The sequence below is a fragment of the Cylas formicarius genome, unplaced genomic scaffold (genome assembly GCF_029955315.1).
Source record: "Cylas formicarius isolate icCylForm1 unplaced genomic scaffold, icCylForm1.1 PGA_scaffold_7__23_contigs__length_41026272, whole genome shotgun sequence".
NCBI lineage: Eukaryota > Metazoa > Arthropoda > Insecta > Coleoptera > Brentidae > Cylas > Cylas formicarius.
This window is the reverse complement of record NW_026844352.1, coordinates 40372790-40395507: the sequence shown is the minus strand read 5'-3', so window position 1 is coordinate 40395507 and position 22718 is coordinate 40372790. Positions and strand designations below refer to the sequence as shown.

Below are 22718 nucleotides of genomic sequence, written 5' to 3'. Positions count from 1 at the left end.
CATTGCAGTGTTTACGATACGGTTTTTTTTTTCACCGTATTTGATCGGCGGCATTTACGTAAAATGAGTTTCGCGGCACACCGCTTACATAAATGTAAATAAAGCAGTTTTTCGATCGGATTTTGATGGATATTTGGGTTAATGCGAAAAAGTTTTTTTATATAGGATTCGATTACGAGCTTTAGTGCTTCGAAATAAAAGTTATGTAAAAGTCATATACCGTCAATCGACCTAACGTCCATAAATTGTAAATTGTTTGGGGTATTTCCGTTTTGATGTGTATTCCTTGAGCAAACTGTGCCAAAGAATATCGGTAATTTGTTTAAAAAGATTTCAAAATGTAGGGGGTAATCATAGCCTGCTTCATAATTTTATAAAACATTATTTTAAAGACAAACTTATCAGCACTTTTCTCAAAAGTCGATATACCAATCCAGAAATACCCCAAACGCCCGATAAAACTCTCAAGAGCGGTAGTAATTATTTAAAACCAATCGAACTAATAACAAAATTGCCGGCATTTCAGGTTATGTCATCTCCCGCATAGGTATTTGGTATATAGTTTATCTTATGGAGTAGCTGGCAAACAATAAAATCAGATGAGGAACAAAAACGTCATTGCGCGATGCTGACGTATGGGGGAGGGTGGAAAGAAGACAAAAAAAATAGAGACAGTTGAAATGGATTTCAACGTCGCATGTAATGTATGCGTGGCAACGCAGTTCACGGAGCGGCTAGGACAGTGTGCGTGTGGTCTGTGACTATGTCAAAGAATAGCGAGTGTTAAGTTAAAAATCAGCTTCGGAATTTAAGATTTTGATTAGCAAATCTGTTAATTGTAGTTAACAAGTAGTTAAGCAGCCATAATTTTTATCCAGCGACGAAATGTTACTCATAAACCCGTAGTTAAGTTAAGTGGAGAATTTTGGATCAGTTATTAAGATAATCGGTCTATTATTAGCTTGAAAAGTGAAGTTGAGTTGTGGCGGTGGCGACTTGCTTTAACAAAGCCGAAAAAACATAATTTCAGATGAGATGTAGGAAAGGTCGGAGAACTAAGAAATGAAGAAATGTGGCTGTTTTTCTTTACTAATTTTTAGGCTCCTATTAAAAGAAAAAAAAAACATCCTTTTACCTAACAGAAAATTTGGATATCATTCGCTCCCTAACTCAGGACCATGCTATAACTCGCATTTTTTTGTTTTAAATTTTCACCTTTCATAGAGCTAAAGCTCACTTAAGGCAAATGTTTTTTCGTGAGTTTTTACAAAAGTAGGTGAACAACGTAATGCGTAAATTAATATAGCTAATGCGTTCTTGACAATTTGCTTGTACGGAAAAAAATGTGATTTTTCAAGTAAACAGGGAGTTTTTATTTTTCCTAAAAATTATTTCTTAACTTTTACGCAAAAACAACAGCAAACAAGTGAAATTCTAAATTATGAAATGCATATGACAAATTTTTCACGTGAAGTATGTTCCAAAATGTACATAAAAATAAATGTTTTTCAGCTATGCTACTTATACACAAATAGCTCGACAAAGGTAACCATCGGTTACACTTTTTTAATTTTGATAGATACGGCCGTTATTTTTTGTTTTATTCGGATGTCCCTAGATTTGTATTGTATAACGTATGTATTTTATGAATAAAATGAATGTTATACGCCCGATGAATGACGGCTTATTTAAAAATTTTGGTTAGTTGTAATCTGGCCGACTGACCTGGCAATTAGTACTAAGACGAAGGACGTGTTCTGTATTTTATGACATCAGGAAAACAATATGAAGAAGAGCAGAAAGAAGAGTGCCCAAGTTGGCGTAAAAGAAGAAGACGAAGAATTTCGATCAGGATCCGCGTTTTTCAACGTTTAAGATTTGTTTTCGGCGGGATAGTTGTTGCGTTGGTGCTTAATTAACGCTGTGTTCGTAAATTTGGTGCAAATGAGGAAGAAGAGGCCAGAAAATGGCTACGCTGACTAACCAGTCACGTTGACGGTTTAGGATGACACGCATGCGTCATAAAATCGTGATTTGCCGTCTTCAAAAGTTCGTCTGTCTTTGGTTCACTCTGACGTAAGTCTTTTTGCGTCCGTAGTCGTTCTCCGTGACGATCGCCGCCGGCGAAAGCGCGTCGTCTTCCTTGTAGTCTTTTGTTTCGAGTTTTGACAGGTCGGGTATGTCCGGTTCCGGTATCTCGTACGTAAAATCGGTGGTGTATTTTTCCGGAACGTACCATCCTTCGGTACTTCGTCTTTTCCTGGTCGACCGAGGCGGAGGTTCGATTTTAGATTTCCTCTCCGTTCCGCTGTAATCGTGATCGTAAGGGACGTTGATCGTTTTATCGGCCCTGTCCAGTTCCGAAGCCTGCGGCTGCAGGATACCAAGGTGGAAAGGGTGTATTACCTCGTGTTTGTGAGAGTCCTCGGTTTTTTGATTGTTCTCGTCGCTTCTCGCCAATTTTTCCCGGAACTTTGCGTATATCTCCTTCGATTTCTCTTCGTGGGGATACTTGATGTGCGCTACCTCTTCCCCAGCCTTCGCTTCCTCTGTTTCTTCTTCTTCTTCGTCGTCGTCCTCCTCTTCCTCTTCCTCGTCTTCCTCTGCTTTGGGTTGTTCTAGTTTGTTTTCCGCCTTGTCCAGGTTCTTCTCCAGGTTTTTCGCGAAGAAATGGTTCAACGGGTTATCGTCGATGAACGAGAAGTACCCGTCCTTTTTGAACCCTTCGAGGAACCCCCTGTCGTCCTTCTTAAGCGCGGTGGGCAGCGTGACGTCACCGAACCGATCCACCTCGAAGTTTTGCCGGATCAAACCGGCGACCACTTTTTCGTTCGCCCGTCGCGCCCCTTCCGTTTTATCCCCCCCTTCTTCACCGTCTCCCGTTTCCTCCTCCGCTTCTTCGTCTTTCTCTTCTTCATCCGTTTCCTCCTCATCTTCTTCTCGCGGTTTTTGCGGTTCATCGTGGTCGATTTCCTGCTTCTTTTCACCACCTTCCTCTTCCTTCTCGTCAGTTTGTTCCGCGCTCTCGTCTTCTCTTTCTTCCTTCGTTTCGCCACTTTCTTCCTTCTCTTTAACGCTCGCGCTTTCTTCTCGCGGTTTTTGCGGTTCATCGTCGTTGCCCTCTTTGGAGGTTTTGTCATCGCTATTCTCCTCTACCGAATTTTTCGAACCTTCATCGCCTTCTTCCGAAAGCTGTTGCCGCACGGCCGCAGGAAATTCGACCGGGGTTTCGTCCACTTCGAAGATCTTCTTCTGCAGTTCGATCGTGAAATCGCTGGGAGTGACGTAATACTCGTAATTGAAGGGTTCCTTTAAGTCGCTCCCTTTCTTCGCCCCTTCCGCTAATCCTTCCTCGGGCTTCTCCAAGCCCTTGGCGGACGGGGACTTCAGTTCCAGCTCTTTGGTGTCTTCGCGCGACTTTTTAATGACGCCGTCCGCTTCTTCGAGGAGATTGACGACTTGCGCTTTGTGCTTTTCGATGTCCGGAAGCGGGCCCGTAATGTGGGGCCTCTTCTCTTCCGAATCGTGCGATTTTTTTATCACGTCATCAGCGATGTGGAGCAACCTTTCCACTTGGTCTTTCTCTTTCGGTTTTTCCGCTTGTTTTTCCTTCATCTCCTCTATTTGAACCGGACGATGGTCTATCACGACCTCCACGTATTCGGGCCCATCGATCTTCGCGTCACCTTGTTCTTCCTTAAAATTAAAATAGTGCCTTTCATTGCGATTATCGATCTGCGGTCTGGGATAGTACTGCCCAACCAGGTGAGGGTTTTCGACCGCGTTTTGTTTCGCGATAGCGTCCTTTCGGAATTTCTCGTTAAAGTAATCGATCAGGTGTCTGTTTATGATTTTTTGGGCCATGTAATTGGCCTGCGGTTCCTGGTCGTGCGTCACCACGTAGCGAACGTCAGTGCGTAAGTTCGAGTGCAGTGTTGGGTTATCTAAGCTTCTTACCGACATGTGATGGGCCGGTCTTTTCCGTTCCAGACGGTCCATGTGCCTGATTACCTCGTCCTGGATCAGTTCGACCGATATTGGAGTCGGGCTGATGTATTTGTAGCCGTGGTCCTCGGGCTTGGCCGGCGTCTCTTTCCAGAATTGGTTGAATTTCTTTTTGAAATTTTTCCGCTCTTGGTTGGCCTCCCGTTTCGACTCGCCGGAATCGTCTTCGTTCGAATAATCCGGCAGCTCGATCAACAATCTAAAACGAAGGGAAGTTTACGATCGCTTACGTTATCACTTCTTCTAAGAACGACAAACGTATGTAGAGAAAGAGATAGATCGGAGACAAGAAAACATCACGAGTTGACTACGAAAACAATGGTTCTGGTTAATTGCTTGGAGAGCCTCCACATCTAGCAATTTCAGTCGTTTGCAGATTAACGAGGTGTGCTGTCATTCAAAGGACGACTGGCCCTATTTGGAAGAACAGCCTGTTAAATCGATTTACCATCCACAAATCTGAGAAAGCGGCAGCTCCAAGTAGCTTTATTGATGCTGAGTTAAAAAAAAAGTATGGAATGTGTATGGAGCATCGAGTATGGCGGGTATGCTACAAAACATTATACAATTCAAGATAGTAGGAGACAAGGCCCAGGTCGAAGAAAGACTGAATGAAAAACCATTGAGACTGGTATGAATTCCAGTTCCCCCTTTGGATAGGCATGTGACAAGGTAAGATTGATCATGATGATTACGTTATGGTACTGAGAAGAAGAATCTTAATAGAGGACCTGAGAACCTCAACCTATTTTATGCTGTCAATTCATTCATTAACTGACATTGCTTTTTACCACCTAGCAAAATGTATTATATCCCGTAAATCCCAAAACACCTAAGTTACATAAAGAGGAGATCCCGTGCCACTCGAAGTATTATTTGAAGAATATTTACATTCCAAACGGTGCTTCGTTGATTTCTCTTGATGTCCAAAACACTTTGCCAAACAAAATGTTTCTTCAGTAGTCTCCACTAGTTCTCCACATATTTATTGTTTTTTTAGAGAGTCCATATCTACTGACAATACGACACAATTTTCAACATCTTAGTTTGGTGAAAAAGGACAAGGGCATCGATGTGACAGACACCAGATTTGCCAAAGAGAGTCCTCTTTCCTTGAATGATGATATAAACTGTAGGTCTCCGGTGTAACCTTGTTAGGAGTCTTTATGTTTAGGCTGTATACTTTAGATATGACAAACCAAAGAATCGTAGTAAACCGAAAGTACCTAAATCACCTGAGGTTTGCGTTTGTGTTAATAGCTTAAAAAAACATGAAGATCTCGAACAACCGCTGTCAGAATTTTACTGAAATTAAAGTAATCACTATCGCAAACGATGTAACAGTTGGTCAGAAATACCTTGGTCAAGCTGTTGAGATAAGAATAAGAATACGTTTTGAAGAATCGGAATAGAATTCCTTTTCAACTAAGAACGATAGTATTCAACTCCTCTTTACAAGAAAAAATCTATACAGAATAAGAAAAACCGAACGATCTATGGAAATGTAACGAAAACATGTGAAGGAAACTCTAGCGCGAAGGTCAGGATTGGCAAGCACACATCAGAGATGTTTTCTATCACCAGTGGCTTAAAACAAGGCGACGGACTATCTCCACTACTCTTCAATATAGTGTTTAATATGGCAATTAGATCAGCTGAAATAAAACTGGACTCAGACCAAGGCCCAAGACTGATACTAGAAAAAGAATAGTTAAAGAATTTTAATACCTGTGAGCCATTATAACACAGGACAACGAGGTAACGGAAGAAATTCGGGCAAGGATGCAAAAAGGCAATAGGTGCTACTACTCGCTACAATATCTATTGAAATCAAAAATACTGTCAAGGAATTCTAAAATCAAAATAAACAGAACAGTAACAGGAGCGGTAATAACTTACGGATCGGAAACCTGGACCATCACGAAGCTGCTAAGTCGCTTTGAGCGAAAAATTCTCAGGAGGATATATGGACCTACAGTGGATGAGGAAAAAGAAAAACACACAGGCTAAGATGGTTAGGACATGTCCACAGATCCCGAAACGCACGTCTTGTTAGACGTATTTGGGAGGAAAATCTTTCCGGAAAAAGACCTCTAGGGAGACCTAGACCAAGACAGAGAGACAATATTACCGAAGACCTGCACACCCTGGGTATAGAGAATTGGAGAGAGGAGGTAACGGACAGAGACAAGTGGAGGCAGGCAGTAATTGCAGCAAAGACTCACAAAGGGTTGTGAGCTGCATAAGAAGATGAAGAAAAAGAAGAAGATCTATGGAAAATGTTAATTGAAGTTAAACGAAGGTAGGAGCGACTTGGTAATTATCTACAAATATGTCTCGTTGACTTTTGCCTGAATATTTCACATTCTTACAGTAAACGTGGATATTAAAATCTCTATCGAACGGCTAAGTTTGTGCAAATTATTTTAGTTTTTGGAATTTGACTGTTAGTTTTTGGCATGGGCGTATCTGCATTTCACTCACTTTTTCGGCGTGCCGCCGCCGTAAGTGTAATCCTCGTCGTATACGTAAGTCTCCTCGTTCGGATCGTCGCTTTCTTCTTTGTAAACCTTGGGTTTGTTCCTCGCTACCGGATTTTGCCTGACCAATTCGGGAACGCGGAATTTCTTCGGCGGCGCCGGCGCCGGTGGCGGTGGCGGAGGCGGCGGCGGTGGAGGCGGCGGCGCCGCCGCTTGCACCGTCGGCGGTTGTCTGGTCCTCTTCCAGTTTAAGTCCACGGTAAAGGTTCTCCTCACGCCTTCAGTCAAAGTAGCCGGAGGAGTTACGGGCGGTGCAGGCGACGGAAGGGCATTAACCGGAGGGTTAACGGGAAGTTGCCGCCCTGCGGGCGGTGGCGCCGGAGGGGCGGCGGGCGGGGCGGCAGGAGGAGCGGCGGGCGCTGCCGCCGGAGGCGGCGGAGGCGGCAGCACCGACGGTCTCTTTTGCACATCGTATCCGAAGAGATCGGCGACGTTCGTCAAGATTGAACCTATCGTTCGCTTGTCTCTAGTCTGGGCTTCCGATTGGTCGCCATCTTGGACGCCGGCCGACGACACCGACACGTGCAACACCAAAACGCATATCAACTTATGCACTAGCATGTTGCATCGCTATGGGGAGGTGGATTGTTGCCTTCGCTGGACCGCCGAGCGAACTGAATTTCGCCCAAAACTTTGACGCTACTTAGGAGCCGATATTTCGCCCGACAGAGAAAGGCGGTCGCGGTTTTTTTCGCCGCCCCGGCTTTTTTTTTCCTCTCCCGTCTCGCTTTTGTAATATTTTAATATCGGTTACGATTTTCATGAAAGTTGACCAGTACGGTTGCGCAAAAACTTAGGTGCCGTTTTTAACGCATCGCCGATTCTAATTCGATTTGTTCCGTGGCGAGGAAGCGTTTACTATACAGTGTGTCCGCGGAAGATAACTACCGAACGAGCTTTTAACTTATTACCCGGCATCCACGTAGTAATACGTCAATTTTGACACGATCATTTTGTTTTACTTGCAAACGAAATTTCAACTCATTACTGGCCATTTTTTGTCCCAAGTCCAGTACTTCTTGACGAAATAATTCGTTTTGTTTTACACCCTTACTTAGTTATTAACGAACTTTTAACTCATCACTGACCATCGACGTAGTAATACGTCATTTTTTGCCCGAAATCCAATAGTCGGTCGAACTTTTAACTCATTACTGGCCATAATACGTTTTTTGGCGCAATCAGTTTGTGTTATTTTTTTTTACTTTTTACACGAACTTTCAACTGATTACTGGCCATTGACGAACTTTTAGATTTTAACAAAGTATCGTTTACACCTGAGCAGCTTTAGGAAAATCCGTACTAGTTTTTTTTTTTATTTTTTAGTTAATAATAATAGTATTAGACAAAAACAAGGGTAAACAATGCACAAGTTAAAATAAATTGCAAAGCATTAAAAAGAGGCACTTAATAAAAGTTCTAGGTTTTTGTCAGATCTTTGTGAAAAAATAATAATGGAGACATTTCCATTTAAAATGATTCAAATATATTCCTTTATGTCGAACACCCTGTAGCATCTAATTCAAATCCCGTCCCGTATATCTTTTACGTCATCTTGGAATGATGCTTTTAACTAGTATTTTTCAACAAAAAAGTTGTGTAATTTTTAAAGCAACTTAAAAATAGGGCGAACGTATGTTTTATTCGTCACGCTTTTTTGAGCCACCCTGCACTCTTTAAAATAAGTCTTACAACTTTTGCTTTCGCCATTTTCTCATAACTTTTCGAACAATCTTTGCTCTATCGTTGAACCACCCTGTACGTAAACCGCTGAAAAACAACTTTCGCGCTGGCAAGCTTTGTTCCAGTTCTTAATGTTGTTAAATTTTGTTCTATTCCGATTATTCGACGCCACAGGGCCGCGAGTTTTTCGCAAATCGAGGTTGTTTCGGGTTATGATTTATGTGTCGAGATAACCAATCGCCGAGTTAAAAGCCCAAAGACTGACGCAACTACATACGGGTTCGGTTAAAATCGAATAATAATAATAAGCAACCAGGTCTCAAAAATTAATGCGAAATTACCAGGAGCCACAGACCGTATGGTGAGTTCACTCTCGGAGGCTCAGACAGCAAATAAAATGTTTAAAATACCTGGAAAAATTCAAAAGTACACAAAATGGCTGCATTTCACTCTTTTATACCCAGACTTCTTAATACGCCACTCTCAACAGAAAATTACAACGAAAATTTAATATCATTAAACAACGGCTACAATCCGTCCATTATAGATAAAATTATAAATAAAAAACCAATCCAGACAACGGTAAACTCTATTTATCCGAAACCTAATACACAACAATTTAAAACAAAACCCAGTGAAAAAGTTTTAAAACATTTGTCAAAATGTGTTTTAAAAATAGCTTGCCGAACTAACAACACAATAGGAAAATCATTTTTCGAAGATACTTCCACAGGCTACTGTAATCCTTTTTACAAAACTTCTGGATTCTGGTTTTTGCTTAGTCGAAATTGCTGACGTTTCGCCAACTATACTGTTGGCTTCTTCAGAGCTTGACTGAAACTGGGTATCCTTCACCATGTCAAACAGTTTCAGTCAAGCTCTGAAGAAGCCAACAGGCTGGTTGGCGAAACGTCAGCAATTTCGACTAAGCAGAAACCGACGCGGGAGGAATCCAGAAGTTTTGTCAAAAGCGCAATAGGAAAATTTTTAAAAAACAAAACGAAATGTCCAAAATCAGGTATCTACAGGATGCAAGCGCATTAACGAACATAAAAGAGCGTTTAAAAACAATAGTCTAGATTCTAATTATGCTACACACTTAAATACAGAAAAACACATTTTTGACGACAATTTTGATATTTTACATACAGCCACAAAAAGTAGAAAATTAAATTTATTGGAAGCCATGGAGATTAACAAAATGAGACATTCAAATGTATTGCTTAACGATCCATCGGAATTAAATACCTCTCCGTTATTGAACTGAAATTCTTACAACATTAATTAAGGTTTTATTGTCATTTTTCGGTATATATAGCAGCAGGTAGTGTGTAAATATTACATTTGATAAAGACACGGTATTGTCGAAACAATTGTAAAAATATATATTTTCGGGGGGGAAATCGAAGATTTAGAAATAGATGAAAACACAACCGTAAAAGCAACAGACAAATTTAAATACTTAGGGTGTATAATAACAAAAGATGGATCAACAGAAGAAGAAATCAAATCTAGACTAGGGCAGGGTAGAACATGTATAAAACAACTGAACTCCATTATATGGAACAAGAAATTAACAAAGAAAACAAAAACAACAATATTTAAGACAATAGTAGAAAGTATAATTACATACGGAGCAGAAACCTGGCTATTGAACAAAAAGAACAAATCTAAAGTAACCGCCGTCGAAATGGAATATTGGAGAAGGTGTTGCTAACGAACACGCATGGATAGAATACGTAACGCAGAAATCAAGAGGCAAATGAATGTAGAAAAAGACTTATTAACTACAATAGCAGAAAAACAGCTTAAATGGTATGGTCATGTCAGACGAAGTGACGATAGACGGTGGATAAAGAAAATCACAGAGTGGAGCCCTATGGGACGTAGAAAGAGAGGAAGACCCAGAAGATCGTGGAGGGATGAAATAGATGAAGCTATGGAGGAAAGGGGGTTGGAAGACGGAGATTGGAATGACAAAGATGAATGGAGAGTCTGGTTGAGAGAGGGAAAACGGCGCGAGCTGTAACAAACCCCATATGTATATATATATATATATATTTTCGTGAAAATCTGTACTGTTAGTTTTATTTCTTTTCTATATTTGACTCAAAATTTGACGTTTCATACACATGCCGATTACATAATGAATAAATTTTCTAAAAAAGGTTAATTTTATATCTAGAATAGGGAGCAATTTGTCAATTGACACCAAAATCTTATTGAATAACAGCCTAGCTGCTTCCCATTTGTAATTTTGTTCGACGCTTTTGTTCATTTTGCCTAAATATAAATGAAAGCAATTGATGATTGTTCAAAATAGGGCCATGAGGAAAATACATATATACGCCAGTTCAAAGAATGTTGGAGTGTTCTTAATTTCTTGTCTGTAAAACGAAAAGTAATGTTCAATTTCTACGTATTTATTTTTAAAATTAAATGTGTGTTCCCAATTATGTTTGTGAAAACGTTACCTATTTCGGAGATATTCGTTCTTACAATACAAGAAATTGTGGTAATTTTATGTTGAGAGAATGTTATTCTAGTCGTGTATAAAACTCTATATTACCTAAAGGCCTAATCCATTTTAACAATTTACCGCATGATATTAAAAACTGTGATATTCTTAACAAACTTAAAAAGACTTTTAAGACGCCATGTATTGTCCAAATTCTGATTTGTTTGCTTAGCTTTTGGTTTCCGTTTATCTGGAATTCTATATTTTATATTTAGAATTTATATTTTGTATTTTTCAACTTCAGTTTGATGTTCGTGTGAAGTTTTCTTTTAAAACTTTGTCATCAAATCGGCAAAATGTTCGGTCGAAATGTGATTGCGAAAACGCGACTGGACAAATATGAGGTGCATCCAGAATAGGTAAACGTACTTTCTCATTATGCCGATACCCGCAACGGCATCAATATTAATTAGACGGAAGCGGCTGATTAAAATTCGATAAGAGTACGCCGAAATCGTCCGGTATAAAAACAAAAAGAAAGTGAAAATTTCGTTCCTGCTAGTTCGTCCTTCGGCAGTGATAGTGATAGAGACACCGGGCGCCATACGGAAGAGTTGTTATTTCAAGGACGCGATGCATCTTTTCCGCGTAAGTGTTTTTCTTTAATTCCACAGGCTACTGTAATGCTATTTACAAAACTTCCGGAGTCGGTTTTTGCTGAGTCGAACTTGCTGACGTTCCGCTAATCATCCTGTTGGCTTCTTCAGCAGGAGGAATCCAGAAAAGTTACGTCCGACAACTTTTTCTCTAAATTTTCACTTAAGTTGACCCCTAAACGTACTGCCTATGTCTTAAAGTATACCTTCGACGGATCTTAGAGATAGTTTGGACGGAAGTAAAAGAAGACTTTTGGTGCAGTAGGAAAGCCAGTTCAAACTTCGTCTTTCTCGGTGAAAAAGTCTAAAAATTTTGGCATTCGTTACAAATGTCAAACTCTGAAGGTAAAGTCTGTTCATAGATATAAGAAAGTGACTAACTGATACGAAAGGAAAGACCCGGGCAAGCTGTAAGAACGAAATATGGAAGAACAGGTCCGTGCTTTGCTTAGAATTTAATTAATTGGGGTTTTGTTTGGAAATATACTAAACAATATATATTTATTTATGTATGTATTTATGTTTAAATCTAAAATAAAATTACAAATTATATTACCTACTCAAATTACTTCAAATTATTCACATAATATATCAGTATCACTATCGCTATCATCGCCTGTTCAAATTATTATCTGTTCTATATGATTTGCAATATGGATATACGATTGTTCTGCTTTTTCTATATGTTTAACAGAATTTGCCCAACTTTGTGGAGCGATGTTAAAAACTTCGGTTTCTATAAGTTTGAGGACATCGGAGTTGACACGGGGAAAACATTGTTACGACGAATGGCAGATTTCAGTTGATGCCAAACATGTTCAAGAGTGGTAAGGTGGAAGCCTTAAACTGTATGGCCTAGATTTTTTGCATAATTATCCTTTTGTAGGTTCAAGCTTTGTAGAACCTCAATTAATTGCTTTTTGGTATAATCTTCGTGAAAATTAATGTAGTTATTATACATGTAGTTTTGAATTGTTGCTTTTGTGTCATATGAGGAAGGGGTTTTAGTCAACTGTCTACTGTGATAACTTGCATTGTCCATTACAATGACGCTATTAGGAGGAATGTTTGGAACTAGTTTGTTTTTAAACCAATTTTCAAATAAATCAGGGGTCGTGTCTTCATGGTAATCCAGAGAAGAATCTTTAATATTTTTCTCAGACAGGGACAGCCCATTTGGAATCCAACCATCTTTAGAGCCAGCATGCAAAATAATTATTCTTTTACCTCTTTTTGATGGCGCGTTTGTTTTACACTTATCAGTTGAATGAACCCAACCCTTTTCCGAGGTATCATAAGAGTCGAACCAGGATTCATCCAAGTAAATAAAGATTCCATTAAAACTTGCCTTTTGTCACATCTAATACCGGTTTCATCTTTTTCAAGTCTCTTAATTAACATATCTAATGTAGGCACGCTTTGTTCCTCGTATAACTGGTAAATTTTACGCCACTTTCATCTACACACGACAAAATGTCAGCATCGCTTCTTTTTTCCTTGCTGAAATGGGATTATTCACAATTTTCCATACAGTTAATGTTGGAATTTTCGTCAATGCGGTCGTTTCTTCTAAAGATGCTTGCTTGCTGGCAGTACATTCAATGAGAGTCTATATCTTCCTTAGTCTCAATAGAATAGTGTTTTCTACATTTGGGGGGGGGGGGGGAGCATCTCCTGAGGTACACTAGACTCGCACATATTACACACGAAATAAGATTGACTACTAATAGACTCTAAATAGTATCCCAAACCAAAGAATATTAAACCCAGGTAGGTATAAAATTATTTTCTGTTACGGACCACAATTTTACCTGAATTTAAATTCCGAAACTTTAGGTAATAATCTTGTTGTATTCTATGTTAATGACCACCCTTGGATAATCCCATTCAAAAGCAATTGGTCACTTTCTTATATCTATGAACAGACCATACCTTCGAATGATCTTTGAGATAGTTATGACGGAAGTAAAAGAAGACAGTTATCAAATGTGGGAAAATCGTGGGACAAAGCAAACAAAGGCGTTTGGTGCTGAAAGAAGGCCAGTTCAAACTTCGTCTTTGTCGGTTAAAAAGTCAAAAAGTTTGGCATCCAAATGTGAAACTCTGAAGGTATCAGTGCAATTATGTACGTCAACGGTTGGCGGAGCAAAATGCCGTTGACTTCAACACTTCCACAGGCTACCGTAATAATATTTACAATTCTTCTGGATTCGTCCTGGTGAATGAAAGAATAAGAACACAAAAGAAAAAGTTACTTTAGCAGCCGAAAGAGACAAAAAAATGAAAAAGTTATAGGGGATGTTTTACTCATATCCAGTTTAACACGAACATATTCAATTTGCTAGAATTACTCTGCTAAGTGCTAAGGAACATCGTTGGTGTTCCGAAATAGTGACTTCCACAGGGCTGGACATCGTCAGACATACAGACATGTCATCGACAACACCAACCGACGAGGACACTCAACAGAACCAAGCCTCATGAGTGATATATAAATCACTACCTTCAGAAGATGAAGATGATTACTATTAACTATTACTTGTTAACCTAAATCTGACATTATTGCAGCTGATCGGTGTTGCCTTCCTGTTTTCCCTGCTGGAAAACTGCACGGCCGACGATGATCTGCTGCGATCGAACTCCAACCACCTGGACCCCCTAACAGAACACGATGGTTCCGTGAACCAGCACGAAAAACGCACCATTTTCGGCCCCATCCGCAGCGGCGATTGGGCCAAACACGTCCTAATCACCAAGACGGGTACCAAGCAAGTCATCGGGTACTCTCCCATAGACTACAAGTTCTCGTCGGTGGTACGACCTTTGGCTCTAAAACCGGTCAGTTATAGCTATCCGAAGCCCCAAGTCTTGTTCCGTATCAAGTCGAAACCGGTTCAAGGCGGCTGGAAACCAGTACCTAGCGCCGTCAAACCGATTCTTCACGTAGAACCTCCCGTAATTCAACATCAACCGGTTCCTCACGTCGACCACGTGGATCACGTCCACCAAGTGCCGCTAAACCACGTGCATCTCCTTCCGTCTTATCCGCATCAGTTTCCTCTACACGTCGATCAGATTCACCAAGTCAACGTTCCCCACCAAGATCACGTAGACGCCGTTACGCACGTCGATCATCTTCATCCCCCCCAGCACTTGGTGCACGTTCCTCAATTGAAACCTTTCGTACCTTCGCCTGTGCTGTTCGAAGTCACCAAACCAAACCTGGGGGTTCTGCCGTTGGGAGCCACGTTCCCTGCTCCCGTGTTGAGGGAAGTTCCCCACATACACGTGTCGCAACCTCTGGCACCTCTACTTCCGATACCGGCGCCGCCAGCGCACCATCAAACACCTCCGCTATTCTTCGAGTACCACGGGACTAGGAACTACCTCCCGATCTCCAACGGGGCGCCATTTTTGCCACAGGCCGTCCATCCTCACCAACATTTGCCGCAGCAGGACCACCTCGTGCCGAATTTTATTCAGCAGCAGTTACCGCACTTCCAGCAAGATCTGGACATTCCGCAGCAACAGTTGCCGCTGGAGGCGGACGATCACCAAGCGAATTACGAGCAGCACCAAGTGATCCAGCCCGGCCGAACGGACGTCCAGATACCGTTCCATTTGCCTCAGCACGCGGCGCACCAAGAAGGGTATCCGGAGTCGGCTAGGACTTTCGAAGGCGGCTTCAGGCCGTCTATAAGTTTGGAACCCCCGTACCACAAGTAGTTCGAGTAGTCGTAGTCGTAGTTGTTAATTAATTTATTGTTTAGGTGGTCTAGTCACGTCGACAAGTTATCGTTTCTTGTTAATGTTTTAGTCGAACGTATCGAATAAATATTGTTGTACCGTTACTAGTAGTTTTAATGGTCTAAAGTAGCGCCAGCATAGACTATATTGTTTTCATCTACGAAAAATACTATACACTAAGACCCTTCTTCTTCTTATATTGGGATTGAACTTGTCCGATCTCTGCAATGATAATAATAATAAATTGCCTTTATCGTTGTATATTATATTAATATACAGTAGAGAAGAGGCCAAGTCTAGCAAAAGCTACTCCACTTAACCTCTTAAATGTTATAATTACATTAGCATTACATTACATTACAATAGTAATATGGGACAATAGGAAGTTATTAAAAGTAAAAATAAACAAAACTTCTGGATTCCTCCTGCGTCGGTTTTTGCTGATGTTTCGCTAATCATCCTGTTGGCTTCTTCAGAGCTTGACTGAAACTGCTTATATATTGTTTGAAAAACGTTTAAAAACAATACTCTAGATTCTAATTATGCTACACACTTAAACACAGAGAAACACATTTTTGACGACAATTTTGATATTTTGCGTACAGCCACAAAAAAGTAGAAAATTGAATTTATTGGAAGCCATCGACATTAACAAAATGAGACATTCAAATGTATTGCTTAACGATCAATTAGATTTAAATACCTCTCCTTTATTGAACTTAAATTATCACGTTTTCGGTCGGTCATTTTTCGGTACATATAGTAGCAGGTAGTTCGTAAATATTACATTTGGTAAAGACAGGGTGTTGTCGAAACAATTGTCATGTAAAAATATATAATTTCGTGAAAATCTGAACTTTTAGTTCTTATTTATTTTTTTTGGTAGTAAGTAAATCGAAATTGGTAAAAGAAATTTTTGTATTTACACATTTAGTCTGTCACGCACGCTGCTCGAGATATTTGAAAAATTCTAGACACGATGACGTCATTGACTGCGTAGTTCCAGAAAAAAAGCTATTTTATCGAAAACTACCGACCCGATCGACGAAATTCTTCAACCAATAAACGCGGGAGATCCAGGGCTATAACCTATACTTTCGGTTACATACAGGGTGTGTCGACAATGGGCAAAAATCTCCCTAATATTGGCGCGAATTCGATTTTAGTCCGAAGCTTCTGCCGTATGTTTCACTTTCTTTAATCGACAAGAGACAAAAAGAGTTCCGCGAAATGTATCGCAGTCCGGGTGGCATAAAAAAGGCGTTAAACAGTTAGAAAGGCGATCGACTAACCGCGACGGGTGCATAAAAATCGACTTCACGATTGGACTCGCCTTCTGAATTCTGAAGACGGGTAATCGGTCACGTAGTCCCAGTCTCGTAGAAAGGTAAAATGGCATTTTACCCGAACGAAATCGAGTTTTTAGTATACGAGCGCCGCAGACAATTGGTTACCTTACCGCCTAATTTCTTCTCGTATAAAACCTTCACGTACCTTACTTACTGTCTACGGCAACGTAGACTTTAGACGTCATTTAGACTTTTTAATCGGAACCATACGAACCGGTTAAAGTTTAACGCTCGGTTACGTTCGTCCTTGTCGCCTGGCGTTGTCCCATATTAGTCGGTTTTATTGCACGCTGTTTGCGGATTATTCGGTCGTATTGCTTTTGAGGCTATGCGGAGTCCTTAGCACTTGCGAAATCTCAATTTTTCGCGGTTCTAATAAAACTATTGCGGCCCAGTTGTTTAGCAAAGAGAAAGTAATGCACTTTGAACCGACCGGCTCCCTTAACCTCGAGCTATCAACAGATGCACGGCGTCTTCTTCTTTTTTTCTTTCGTCGGGCGAGTGTACCGGGGACGCCCGCCCAATACACACGATGAAATTTTTAGTTTCTTATAAATTATTTCGTAATTTGTATTATAAATTAAGAGTACAGGGGCAAAACGATGAGGGTAAAAAAAACTTCATTCTGAGTAATTGTGATTTTTGTTTAGGAAGACTACTCTAGAACGCGGTAAACAAAAATAGGATTTTGGAATATAATTATTGCTAACTTGAACTAAAATACTTTTTGGCAGAATATACAAAAAATATATAAATCGTTAATGCAAGAGTATAAAAAAGAAACTTTCATTCCAATACAAGAAAAACTTATACTTATATACAAAGCAATATTAAACTTGATGTTGAATATTTCTCTACATTTTTCATAAGAAACTAATTTATCATGACATTTTTCTTTGTACAATGCAATTCAGTCCCTACCGATTTGTTTTTATTGACGTTGAAGTTATATATATAACCTCTGATACCTTCATCTTTTTTGCGCAATACTATACATTTTAAATTTTATTTATCTTTGTAATGTCATCTTTCTAGCCATGTCTTATAGCCGATATATTATACGAAGTCTTATTTAGGCAAAAGATGAACCGTCATCTTTTTTTCCCCTGTACTTTTGCAAAGGGCGGACCATTAAAGATGTCCCTGTGCCTTATTTCAATAAGTACGACACTGTAGAGTGTTTCGTATGGGTACCGGGTGTTCGGTTGTGACAGGACAATAACAAATTTAATTTTTCGAAATGGAATGTTTTGAATATTTTTCAAAATTCCAATTATTCTCTCATTTCGGAGTATTTCTTGAACTTTTCCATTTTCTTTGCGAAAAAACAGGTTTTTGGAAAAATGGGGTTTGGCCACTTATCTGTCCATAATTTATACCATGTCTCTGTTTGAACCTGCAAACCATCCTTCCGAAGCCTTGAAATCGATAATGCCAAGCTGTTCAGCCAACTTTTCTGCTTTTAGTTTTACGATTGGTCCACAGGGTGTTACGTTTTTAAGACGTTGCTGTGGGAACCACTGCCACTTTGCCCGATCCAAATCTTCAAATTTTGGCTTTCTTAGTTTTTTACTAGAACTGCCTGCCGCTTCAGCCTGAATGATTTTTTCTTTGCACTTCCAAATCATGGATACAGTCGACGGTGTAAGTCCGTATCGACGTCACAAGTCACTTTTCTTTTCTCCCCGTTCTATCTCCCGAATAAAAGCAACTTTATCACCTAGAGATTCACTAAGTCAAATTAGAACTGATTGAAACAATGGTGTGCTTTAACACTTACCGATAAAGGCATTAACATAATCGCTTATTACGAGAAAAACGCTTAGGACGACCAGGTTCTCGGTACTCAAATTATTATGGTAAGGAATTCGGATAAGGTAAGAGACTCTAATAATTATAACTCGGCCTACATTCCTTACTTTGTTACCTGATATGCGCGGTATAGAGTGAGAAATTCGTTATACATAGTGGGTTATTGGTTATTGGTTTTATTGGGTTTCGGATTTAATTCTGTATCATTTAATATATACACCTTTTATTACAAAAATTGGTGGTTTAGCAGTTATGGCCAATTTTCTGCGTATTTTATTTGAAATCGAAGTAAACCAATATAATATCCTATTCTAACCTAATTTTCTTTTTAACAATAGTTACCAATATTCTCTATAAAATCTACAACATTTTCTACGAAAAAAGGGAAATACACAATATTATGAAATAAAAAAATCAATTAAAATTAAAAAAATCATGCATTTTTTTAAATCAATGATATCTGATTATTTTAATAAAAATCAAAATTTGCCCAACACTGTTCCCAATTGTTACCCATGATGGCGCGGGTACCGGTTTCAACAGCGAGCGAAAATAAAAAAAAACCTTACCATTTCAAATTGATTTATTGTTTCTGCCTTAAATATATGTTACATTGGACTAATTACGAATCACTGACGACGTCACGTTCACCAGCCGAGGTCGTGATGGCCCAACGCGTAGGATCCGCCGTAGGACTTGGCCAACAACGGTGCTGGTGCCAAGCTGATGCCTTTCGAATAGATGGGGGCGGAGATGTAACTCTTGGTGATGAGGGGCGCGTGCGCCAAGATCGGTTTGCTGTACAGTGGCGCCGAAATTATGGGTTTCGAGTATATGGGAGCGGCTTCGTAGCTCTTGGTGATGAGTGGGGCGTGCAAAAACGGTGCCTCGTAGCCTTTCGCGTAGATCGGAGCGTGGAGCAGGGGCGCCTCGTAGCTATAAGGCGCGTGGATTACGGGCGCGGCGTAGTCTTTGGTGATGAGCGGGGCGGGAAGGAAGGGGGCGTGGTCCAGACCTAGGAGACCGCGTTTCTGTTTCGGTAGCGGCTCATCCGCGGCCATTGCGGCGACAACGACGGTGAAAATAACGATCTGCAATCGTTTAGTCAGGGGAAGTTTTCATTTGGTCGGTTTTGTTTGGCAAGAGTTGAAAACAATTGGGACTATAACCACGGGATGATGAATAACCAGAGAAGCGGCTGTGGCGTCTATAGTCAGACGCCATAAGAATTTATTGCACGTATTAATGGTAAAAGCAGAAGGTGCTTTGTTAAATTAATGAAAAATATGCATTTTATCTAATAATAGTATCACCTAATTAGTATATATTAGTATTAGTATTAGTATTAGTATTATTAGTAAATTAATTAAATAATGTGCATTTTATCTAATATAAGAGAATTTGTTGCCAGAAGGTTCTTTGTTAAATTAATGAAGTAATATTAATAAATAATAATAATAATATTAAATAAAAGTATATATTAGCATTAGCAAATATGAATGGTAAAACCAAAAGATTTTTTGCTAAATTAATAAAATAATGTGCTTTTTATCTAATATTAGAGAAATTGTTGCATGTGTGAACGATAAAAACAAAAAGTTCTTTGTTAAATTAATGAAATAATATTAATAAATAATAATAATAATATTAAATAAAAGTATATATTAGCATTAGCAAATATGAATGGTAAAACCAAAGGGGTCTTTGTTCAATTAGTGAAATAATATGCATTTTATCTAATAATAGTATTAGTAGAGTATATATTAACAGGTATGAATGGTAAAACCGAAAGGTTCTTTGTTAAATTAATGAAATAATATGCATTTTATCTAATATTAGAGAATTCATTGAATGTGTGAATGGTAAAACCAAAAAGTAATGACAAAAAAATACTTAAGATCAAGCGCATAATTACAAATTGTAAAAATAGTCATAGCATTCCATTAAAAACAATAAAGCTGGTCATTGTCCTGACACTTTTGTTTGTTTATGTCATTTACAAGCAAATTGTAAAAGCGGGTGAAAATTACTTTTATCGAGCGATTCATCTAGGAAATATCTTGCACAAACCAATGAATCCGATGATTAAAGTAGACCCTATGTAATTGCACCCAAATAATTGGAAAAACCGGCAGTTGAACCGTATTTGTTCGAGAAACATTGGCCAACTTTTTTTTGCCTACCAACCTTCCGACACAAAAATTCATACTCCTTTTGTCGAGTATGGTTATGGCAGCAAAGAATTTTAAAATAATAATTCAGTAATAATAAGGGCTTCAAAATCTAAAGAAAAAATGTTTTTACGGGATTTTATAGGCAATTTCACTTAATTCCAAAATTAAAATATTCTCTGCAGATGTTGAGCGAAGATTTTGTTTTAAACATTACGGACAAAAGGCACGATTTTCATTTGGCATATTTTGAAAAATATTTAGTGGTATTACTAATTTACGGATGGTAAACTGTAACTATCAATGTGTGTATCTATTAATAGAAAAAATATTGGTCCTTTTTCATTTATATTTATTTAAAAAAATATAGGATTTCTGAAGCACGGGTTTAATTACTTAAAACAACATTAATGTGGTTTTTCGTTTGCATTTTTTGCACTCCTTATTGTTAGGTTTCGCACGCTTTCGAACATAAGGTCTGATGTGAATTGTAAGCTTGTAGATTAGAAACACATCCGTGGTTTAATTCTTTCAAAATTGGATTTTAGAATCCATTAAAGTCCCATTTAATGATACTATGACCCTTTGGTTGTTTGCAAAGACAGTTTATACCGATTTAAAAGAAAAATTAAAAAAAAAATAGTCTAAAGTTCGTTTGGTTAGTTATTTAAGTATAATAAAATCAATAAGAACTAAAAATTCAGATTTTCACGAAATTATATGTTTTCACCATACCATAAATGACAATAAAACCTCAATTAATGTTGTTGTGAGGTTGAAATGCGGATCTTGTCCTAAAATTTATATTGGACAAACAGGTAGATCCTTCAAGAAACGCATTAACGAACATAAAAGAGCGCTTAAAAACAATAGCTTATATTCCAATTATGCTGCACACTTAAACACAAAAAAACACATTTTTGACGACAATTTTGATATTTTACACACGGTCACAAAAGGTAGAAAATTAAATTTATTGGAAACCATGGAGATTAACAAAATGAGACATTGAAATATATTGTTTAGCGATCAATTAAATTTAAATACACCTCCATTTATAAAATTAAATTCTCTCAACATTAATGAAGGTTTTAATGAAATTTTTCGGTATATATAGTAGCAGGTAGTTTGTAAATATTACATTTGATAAAGACACGGTGTTGTCGAAACAAATGTCATGTGAAAATATTTAATTTCGTGAAAATCTGAACCTTTAGTTGTTATTTACTTTGTTAAATGGATTTTCATCAAGTAAAAGCCACCTCGATTCAATTCTTTAAGTATAGTCATGTAGCAGTTAACGCGACCCGTCAACGGGTATACGAAAGAACGATAGAATAAAAATAGACGTGCGATACTCACGAAGGACTTCATTTTCAGAATTCCAAAGGGCACGGGGCAGCCGAAAACTTCGCACCTTTTGCAAAAACAACGGGAGAGTAATATATTTCGCATCGCCACGCGTTTACTTATAACCTCATGGAATGGTTTCAGCCCGTGGAAGGGTAAGAGAATAGGATACATTTTTTCAAACGATCATGCCGTAACAAACTAGAATCGCCGCCTTAAGATTCATACGAATTCAGTGGACTTTTACTTTATTTGCCGATTTTATCGTAAAACGGTTTGCGAACAGGAATACCGACCTTATGCAATGGCGGTTTTAAAAAAAAAAAAGGGATACCCATACACTCGAAGGTTTCCGGCAGCATAGAACTATTTTTATTTCGGACCCAAAGCTGAAGGTGACCTTCAGACATATACAGGAACATTTTTTTGCGAAAACATGCGTTTTTCAACTTGAAAACTAAAATTGGCATGTATGTATATCAAACACGTGTTTTTTTCTAATTATTCGTGTATTTCATTCATTCATTTCAATTCATAGAAAAAAAAACGATGCTGTAGAGCAGTGGAAACATTTACAAAATATCTTCGAGAATGTTGTAGAATTACCTTTATCAAAAATACGAAACATTCAGAATTAATATAAGCAGGCACTCACGGCATATCATTTTGTCGCCTATATGTTGAACCCTCAAAACCAAAAATATGAGTTATTCGTCTTATTTTTTTGTTGGATTTTGCTTTTTATTTGCGATAATATTTGAAAAAATCTAGTGATTTAAATCAAGATTTTAATTGTTAGAGTTATAGCGAGTAAACTTATAGAAAAACGATTTTTTTTTTGTTTCCATCGCCTAATATTTTTGAATTAAATTGTGAGATGTCATATTGTCTCAAAAATAGGGACATTACAAAACATTCTACCAATTGAGACTGCTAACAATACTAGC

The 22718-nt window shown here is 38.6% G+C and overlaps 3 protein-coding genes across 3 annotated transcripts; 1 reads left to right on the top strand and 2 right to left on the bottom strand.

Moving 5' to 3' along the window:
* Nucleotides 1-2043: 2043 nt before the first annotated feature.
* On the bottom strand, nucleotides 2044-8959 carry LOC132705153 (glutamic acid-rich protein-like). Its single transcript, XM_060675588.1, has 3 exons — nucleotides 6490-8959; nucleotides 3958-4204; nucleotides 2044-3696 (listed from the first exon to the last, which is right to left on the bottom strand). Exons 1-3 carry the CDS (start codon nucleotides 7104-7106, stop codon nucleotides 2044-2046), a joined length of 2517 nt encoding a protein of 838 aa, XP_060531571.1. The 5' UTR covers nucleotides 7107-8959.
* Nucleotides 8960-9392: 433 nt separating this feature from the next.
* On the top strand, nucleotides 9393-17328 carry LOC132705383 (uncharacterized). Its single transcript, XM_060675938.1, has 2 exons — nucleotides 9393-11334; nucleotides 13911-17328. The coding sequence occupies exons 1-2, from the start codon at nucleotides 11320-11322 to the stop codon at nucleotides 15066-15068; spliced, it is 1173 nt and encodes a 390-aa protein (XP_060531921.1). The 5' UTR covers nucleotides 9393-11319; the 3' UTR covers nucleotides 15069-17328.
* A 1487-nt stretch (nucleotides 17329-18815) lies between these two features.
* On the bottom strand, nucleotides 18816-21935 carry LOC132704689 (uncharacterized). The gene is made up of 2 exons (XM_060674862.1): nucleotides 21784-21935; nucleotides 18816-19341 (listed from the first exon to the last, which is right to left on the bottom strand). Exons 1-2 carry the CDS (start codon nucleotides 21874-21876, stop codon nucleotides 18898-18900), a joined length of 537 nt encoding a protein of 178 aa, XP_060530845.1. The 5' UTR covers nucleotides 21877-21935; the 3' UTR covers nucleotides 18816-18897.
* Nucleotides 21936-22718: the final 783 nt, after the last annotated feature.

Excerpts from the sequence above, each read along its gene's own strand:
- LOC132705153 (XM_060675588.1), bottom strand. The coding sequence starts at position 7,106 with ATGCTAGTGCATAAGTTGATATGCGTTTTGGTGTTGCACGTGTCGGTG. Across the intron at positions 4,205-6,489 it reads GGCGGCGGCACGCCGAAAAA|ATTGTTGATCGAGCTGCCGG; the intron begins GTGAGTGAAATG and ends CCTTCGTTTTAG. Across the intron at positions 3,697-3,957 it reads GACCGGCCCATCACATGTCG|GAAGAACAAGGTGACGCGAA; the intron begins GTAAGAAGCTTA and ends TTTAATTTTAAG.
- LOC132704689 (XM_060674862.1), bottom strand. The coding sequence starts at position 21,876 with ATGCGAAATATATTACTCTCCCGTTGTTTTTGCAAAAGGTGCGAAGTT. Across the intron at positions 19,342-21,783 it reads TTCTGAAAATGAAGTCCTTC|ATCGTTATTTTCACCGTCGT; the intron begins GTGAGTATCGCA and ends AAACGATTGCAG.